The sequence below is a fragment of the Beta vulgaris genome, chromosome 5, assembly GCF_026745355.1.
Source record: "Beta vulgaris subsp. vulgaris cultivar EL10 chromosome 5, EL10.2, whole genome shotgun sequence".
Lineage (NCBI taxonomy): Eukaryota > Viridiplantae > Streptophyta > Magnoliopsida > Caryophyllales > Amaranthaceae > Beta > Beta vulgaris.
In genome coordinates, this window is record NC_079206.1 from 34,768,917 (window position 1) to 34,776,761 (window position 7,845).

At 34.3% G+C, this 7,845-nt stretch overlaps 1 protein-coding gene across 2 annotated transcripts; it reads left to right on the forward strand.

The window, feature by feature from the left end:
* The first annotated feature begins 2,090 nt into the window (after positions 1–2,090).
* LOC104908120 (transcription factor AS1) lies at positions 2,091–5,968 on the forward strand. 2 transcript variants are annotated; one of them, XM_010697201.3, is made up of 2 exons: positions 2,091–2,369; positions 4,621–5,968. In XM_010697201.3, the coding sequence occupies exon 2, from the start codon at positions 4,701–4,703 to the stop codon at positions 5,808–5,810; it is 1,110 nt and encodes a 369-aa protein (XP_010695503.1). In that variant the 5' UTR covers positions 2,091–2,369; positions 4,621–4,700; the 3' UTR covers positions 5,811–5,968. The 2 variants fall into 2 exon arrangements, with proteins under 2 accessions (XP_010695503.1, XP_010695502.1); XM_010697200.3 differs by having other exon boundaries at positions 2,092–2,369; positions 4,651–5,968.
* Positions 5,969–7,845: the final 1,877 nt, after the last annotated feature.

Genomic DNA, 7,845 nt, shown 5'->3' on the forward strand with positions numbered 1-7,845 from the left:
ATAAATGGGCAATATAGTTCCTGACTGTATTGTACCCTCACCCCCGAACTTAATCTTTGGTTCACTTTGACCATCTATGGAGTCCTGACGGGGAAATCTAGATTGGCTAAGTCCCTAGTTTATCTCTGTAATTTTTCCATATCCAATTAGGTTTATTATTCTTCCTAAAAACAATTGTTGGCGACTTCTTTCAAAACAATTTTCAATAAAACCTTAACAATGGTGTAATAAAATATAATACGCTCTCACAGCGCAAAGGCGAAATAAAAACACGCCTATAATAAGATACTAATTTTTGATGACATGTTATTATGTAATCAAATCATAGGAAACCTAATATAATTTTCCAAATTATCTGAATTTAGATTAAAAAACTTATTTAGGTCTTTGATTAACAATAATCAGCGTTTCATGAGGTGATAAAATCATTAAAGCATACAATCATGCAATAATTAAATATAAAAAAGGGATATTAGAGAAGAATGTACAAAATAACATTAATCTCTTTAATATCTACACCATAGATTGTTAATGTAAAAGGTATTAATTGGAATTGATCATCAAGAATAAAACCTTTGTCGCCTAGGTCTTGTATTACGGTATGCAGGAGCACCAATCTTGAAGTTTGAATAAATTTGAATGGAGATTAAGGAAGTTTTTTATGAGTGTATCATTGTTTTTGAATGTACGAATGTGTTTAATTATGCTCTGTAAGTGTATTAGGAAGTGATGAATTCATAGGAAAAAAAATAATACAAAGTGTATTATGAAGTGTTGTAATTGTAGGGAAAATTTATGGAAAACATTTGAAGAAATCGAAAACGACTCGACAAGATATGCAAAAAATGTGCGTCTAATGCAAGTTCGTGCGCTAGGCATAGCTTGTACGCTTGCCGCACGACCTATGCTTCTCGACATCGGTGTTCTTTTGTACGACATTGACGTTGCGCACGAAGAATATGGTGCGTCAAATGCAACGCTGATCTGACTGTTTTTAATCGTTTCAAGATTTTTTTTTTAATCTTTTGATGAAACTTATCGTTTGAAATTTGAATCAGCTATATTTAGGGGGAAAACAAAATCTGATTTTGACATATCCTTTATAAATTAATAATAAGGAATAATTGATAATAAAATATTGAAAATACAATAAATTATCATTAATAATTAAGTGGGTCTTTAAATGGGCTTGGATTTATTAAATAGACTCTGTATTTTTTAAACGCTTTTGGCTTAAGTCTTTTGATTACTCTTCATTTGGACTAGATCAATATGACGACCGTATGTTTCATCGTTGTGTAATCAATGGGAAGACACGATATTCTTCCTACTGGTATATTATTATACAATAAACTAGATTTCATAAACAAGATTCTATCATATTCTTTGTAAGCCGAGAGCTAAATTTACGATTAATTCATATTATAATTTACTACTTCCTCTGTTCTGTTTTAAATGAAACGTTTGCTTAATCCAACACACTTTTTTAATCATTAATATCTTTAGTTTGCACACTTAAAAAAATAAAAAGTTATAATATTATAATATGTATCGAAACGAATATAACAAGATTCCACTTGACTATGTTTTTCTTTATATAATGGCGATAAATTGGAGTTAAAATTGATCAATGAATAGCGTCATTTCACTTGATGTTTTATTTAAAACAATTCGGAGGAAAACTATTTTTTTCCCACTTCTCTTAAGTTTTGATTTAAAAACCTTAAATTTACATTGGTAAATGATCTAGATATGATCTAGGCCAACAAATAGTTAAGAGTCCAAATGCCACAATCTGGAAAACTATTTATTGAATTTGAAATGTGTATTAAATTTTAGTTTTTGAAGGAAAAAATGTGTAATAATTTTGGAGTAGTTTAAGAATCACCCCTCTAAAGCTCATGGGTTTACCTCTCCTCCCTTATCTCACTCTTGAGTCTCCTCCGTAAAACCAAAGTCGAAACCAAAACCTTAGAAATGACGGAAGCAAATTCCTTTCAAACTGTCAGCAAGAATGAAAATACCTTTTTTACCCCTTGTTTCACCCTTTTATTTTATCCTTCCCCCCCAACTTTTGTTGTTGTTTAGCTCTACTCACATTCGCGTGCCCCTCCTTTTCCGCCCCTCTGACTCTGAGAAGTCTAATCCTCATCACTGTTCCTTTTTTAATTTCCTTCTTTTCCTTTTTCTTATCCTACCATTTTAACGGTGCCCCCCCTTCTTCTTCCCCTTTTTGTCCACTCCTTCGCTACTTTCATTTCTCATTCTCCCATAATTCCCTTCCTCCCCTCCCTCTCTCTCTCTCTCCTCAAAGTTCTGTTTGGATGGGTGGATCAGCTAGCTGGGTTTTCAAGCACTAATTTATTTCTGTAAGTCCCCCTTTTTCTTATTGCTTCTTATCCACTATATATATATAAAATAGTGCATATTTGTGGATGACATTTAGGTTAGTGTTAAAGTCAGGTGGTGTTTGTCTCTATAATATGCAATCGAATCTCCGCGCCTAAAAACTAAACAAATAGTGCATACTTGGGCGTTTTTCTTTTTTGTAATTTTGGAGGATCTTTCTGGTATTTCCAGAAAACAAAGTGACCTTGGATGTTAATTTCACTAAAATTACTAAAATTGCCACTGATTTATACAAATATCTTACTAAATTTTGTGGTTTCCCACATATGGACGTTTTATTTTGGGGGGAAAGAAGTTATATAGAACTGGGAAATCTTAACATTGGGTTTTATTTTAGTGATTATGCTTTACATTTCAATGGTAATTGCACGGAGAGGGTAGCTTTTTTTTTTTTTTTTGTCTTTTTCCTTCACATGACTACTGAAATTGAGATTGATTTTGAGGCTCCGTTTGGTAGGGCGTAAAATATTTTCAGTGTAAAATGATTTTCATGGAAAACAATTTACAATGGAAAACACAATTCCAAAATTAGTTTTCCGTTGTTTGGCTCGATGTAAAAAAAATGATGAAATGAAAGGAAAATGAAAGGGAAAGTAAGGAGGTAGTGAGAGGAGTGTACAAGAGAGAGAAGGAAAATAGTTTTCCCTTCATTTTGAAAGGAAAATGGTTTTCCATCCTTGGGAGAGTAATTGTACCCCAAGGAAAAATGGTTTTACACTCTTTTGCCAACCAAACAATGTAAAACTGAAAATAGAGGAAAACAGTTTTCCGGGAAAACGTTTTACACCCTACCAAACGGAGCCTGAGTGTGACCACCTCTTTCTCTTTATTTTTTTTAGCATTATGATAGATGGAGATATATTACAATTTTCTCAAAGAATTTTACTAGTGAATGGCTTTGTTGCTTCAAGGTTCGTTTGTTCATAATTCCAATCATTTTCATTCGTGCTTGAATAAATGTTTTTTTTTTGGGTCTTATTTTTTATTTCTGAGTTATGAATTATGATTGATGAAGATAGATTTGCGAATCTGTGTTCAGTTTGTTGAATTTTGAAAATGCAATAGAAATTCCCCCCACCCTAGTGTTACAATTCTTAACCGAAATTAAATTAATCTACCATTAATATACTGTGGCCTACTGACTCAATGACACTGTGCAGTAGCTTTTGCCTTTTTTTTTTTTGGCTACTTGTCCACTTCTTATCTGTGAATTCTATTTAAATTTAGTCGTCAAGAAAGCTACTAAAATCGTCACTTTTTGATAAATACAATTTCACATGTTATGAATTATATTTTTACTACTTTTCCCTCAAAATCGGTACAAATGTGGTTTTTTTTAGGGTTTTTTTACGGAATCTAAAATATAGCGCTTAATAATGTTTTTGTAACACTGTCTTCTTTATTGATTGGAGTTAGATTTGACATGCATATGGAATAGAATATGAAGTACATGTTTGATATATACTACTTTATGTATTTATTAATTTATGCGTATTTCTTTTTGGACGTCCCTTATTTAATTCACTCGTTTTTTTTGTTTCGGTTTTGGAATGAGACCACTAACTTTCCATCACATATACATTCAACTTTACCTTATGTATTTATTAATTTATCCGTATTTCTTTTTGGACGTCCCTTATTAATTTACTCATTTTTTTGTTTCGGTTTTGGAATGAGACCACTAACTTTCCATCGCACATACATTCAACTTTACCTTCTGTATTTATTAATTTATGCGTATTTCTTTTTGGACGTCCCTTATTAATTTACTCATTTTTTTTGTTTCGGTTTTGGAATGAGACCACTAACTTTCCATCGCACATACATTCAACTTTAACATATAATAATAGTTTGTCTTTACTTATATGTCTCACAACATTGTCTCTCCTAAAACTTTGTGCAAAAGAAAGAGGTAAACTAATAAAGACTGAAGGAAGTAGTTGACTGAGTCAATTCTTAGTTTCTGGGTAGATTGCACACTTATAATAGTTACTGCCTTACTTGATATATCATCAGAAACACTAGTCTAGTAACACTGTCGATTCTTGTTTCTCAAGCATGTCGACAAGCATCTGCTGCTTTTACTTCGCCAAGTTTTGATCTTCGTTGACTGGCTCTAAGAGTAATATCTCATGTGGTTTTTTTTGTCTAGATTTACGAGCATTGATATTTTTATTGATGATGTTTTCTTTGTATGTTTGCACTTGCTAGAGCTGAAAGTTTGTGTGGTGTAAATTTAAGGTGCATGATGAAGAGTTTGAGGCAATGGGAAAAGTCGCTTGCACCTCGAGATGAAGGAGAGGCAGCGTTGGACTACTGAAGAGGATACGATACTAGGTGCATATGTTAAGCAATATGGTCCAAGAGAATGGCATCTTGTCTCTCAGCGAATGAACACGCCTCTTGATAGGGATGCCAAGTCTTGTTTAGAGAGGTGGAAAAATTACCTGAAACCAGGGATTAAGAAAGGTTCACTCACAGAAGAGGAGCAGCGCCTTGTAATTCGTCTCCAGGCCAAGCACGGGAATAAATGGAAGAAGATCGCAGCTGAAGTCCCAGGGCGTACTGCTAAACGGTTAGGCAAGTGGTGGGAAGTTTACAAGGAGAAACAACAGAGGGCAAAGAAGGATGCCGGCAAGTGCTTAGAGCCAATTGAAGAGGGCAAGTACAACCATATTTTGGAGACTTTTGCTGAGAAGCTAGTGAAGGAACGAACACCCCCAGGTCCCCCATTTCTTATGGCAACCTCAAACGGGGGTTTTTTACACAGTGGTGATCATACTCCTCCATCAGTACCCCCTCCACCTTCAGTTCCTGCTACAACAACGATGCTTCCTCCATGGCTTTCAACTTCTAATGGAGGAAGGCTACCATCTTCTCCTTCGGTTACCTTAAGTCTCTCGTCCTCAACCATCCCTACACCAACCCCAACTCCGGTAGCTTGGCTTCCACAAGAAAGAGGGCCCTATAATATTGATAATTCCCCTCTTATGTTAGGCTGCTTGCCACCGTGTACTGGTGGACCTCCTGAGCAGATGCTCCTGTCGGAGCTTATGGATTGCTGTAGAGAATTGGAGGAAGGGCATCGTGCTTTGGCAGCTCACAAGAAGGAAGCTGCTTGGAGACTAAAGAGGGTGGAGCTTCAATTAGAGTCAGAGAAGGGCAGTCGAAAGAGAGAGAAAATGGAGGAGATTGAGGCAAAGATACATGCTCTTAAGCAAGAGGAGAAGGCTAGCATTGAGAGAATCGAGGCGGAGTACCGGGAGCAGCTTGCAGGATTACAGAGAGATGCTGAAGCTAAGGAACAGAAGCTGGCTGAACAATGGGCTGCTAAACACATGCGAATTACAAAGTTGCTTGAACAAATGGGCTGCAGGAGCCGGCTTTCTGAACAAAATTGATTCTCCAGGAGCAAGATGATGTTTCTAGTGGACTTGAAACTTTTGTGTTAACTACATATTTTCTGCTTGTTTGTATTGCTGATTGATTGAACATTAGTTGGCGATTTGTGTACTTGCTAATTTCTATGTTCTGAATCATCTTGATTTGGTGTCTTCAACCATCACTTTTTTTTTGGGGAGAGAACATATTTACTAATATGCAGTGACTAGAGGGGAGAACAACCAAGCTTGGTTCTCATCTGATTGGAGAAGCAAGCACTGGTTTAACAAGTTTGTTCCACCTCTGGTTGTTGCATAATTTTGCATGTACTTTGTGCAATTTCTAGGCGCCTTAAAATCATGAAAGCTTCACCCTACGGGCATTTCTTTATTTGTTTTCAATTGGTAAGAAGTGTGCTACTAGATCGGGACCTTGTACGGGTTAATTGGAAGTGGGACGGAATGTAAGAGAATCTCACTTATAAAGTATGTTTAGTGGGTTTGATTTCATAACCTCAAAGAAGTAAGATACAAACCTTATCAAGGAGCGTTTGGTTCACACGATTCTGATATCAGGTATGGGTTTAGAATGAGTAAAATCCCATACCTAGTGTTTGTTTTATTATTTAATAGATTTAAAACCCATACCTCAAACCCATAAGGTATTGGGTTTAGAAATCCAAGGGGGGATGTGGGTTTGGCTAATTCCAATACCTCTAGGTATTAAATAGAAGAAAAAATTTCATTCCCAAATAAAAATCAAACACATGGTATTAGGTATCAAGTTCCAAATCTATACCACCTTGATTTCATTCCTCATTCCAAACTCATACCACTATGTGAACCAAACGCCCCCTCACTAGAATGAATTATACTTGGTTGACATTTCTTTTATATTAGAGGTATGGGTTTTTTTATTGTTTTTAGAGGCATAAAGTGCTATAAAAATGAAAGAGTGAAACTATTATGTTTCAAATAAATAGGGATTATTGTTTAGTGATGATAGTAAAAATATGATCACCAAATTCAAAAAAGTCAAGTGGCCTTAAGACCACAAGTTCTTGAGCTCAGCCACCCTTTCTTATTTTTTATTTCTTTTGCTAAAATCAGAAATACTTTTTGTAATTACTTAAAGTACTTTTGATATATATGAACCAAACATATGAAAAGGTAAACACATCCAAGAGTATAAAGATAATCAAATTTATGTTCTTAATCAAACAAACTAAACTTAAAAATACTATTATGTAGTCAACTCTTGTTAACATTAAACTCATTAACTTATTAGTACATGCACCTCAAATAGGCTCTATCTCATTGGCTACTATCCAAGGGAAGTTCTTTGGCCCTAGTGGTGTCAGAAACAGATCTGACCGCTGGCTCAACCTGATTCTGACCTGACTTGAACCTGGTTCGACCTGTAAGGGCCAGTCTCCAGACCTGACCGAAACCTGACCTAGGATTACCCAAACCTGACCGGCACCTGGCAAGATTATATACTGACCTGACCAGACAGACCTGCATTCAAACTCGACCCCGACCATACTCAACTAGATATTACTATAATTCAATTATTTTTTTAATATCTATAAAATCATTTCAATATATAAATTTATAAATTTTCTTACATTTAATAATTAATTAAATAAAAAAATAAATTACATTTAATTTAAGAGTTCAACTTTAAATATCATGTACTTGTTTATATTTTCTATAATTACCTAATATCCCCATTTTCAAATAATATTAAAAAACATCTTATTAAACCTTATACTCCAAATTTATTATCCCATTTTAATATTCTACTAAATTTACCTCATTTAGTCTATCATTTTTTCTACAAAATTATCTCATTTTAACTTTATACCAAATAATATCTCAAATTCTCATAACACTATACTAAACAACAACATTTGAGCTCATAAAAAATCTGCAATTATAATAAATTATACAAAAAAAATCAAGATTTAGTGAAATTACATAAAAATCACACAAAAAAGAATAAATGTGAAATTACGTAAAAATCACAGAAAATTAATGAACACAAAAATTAACA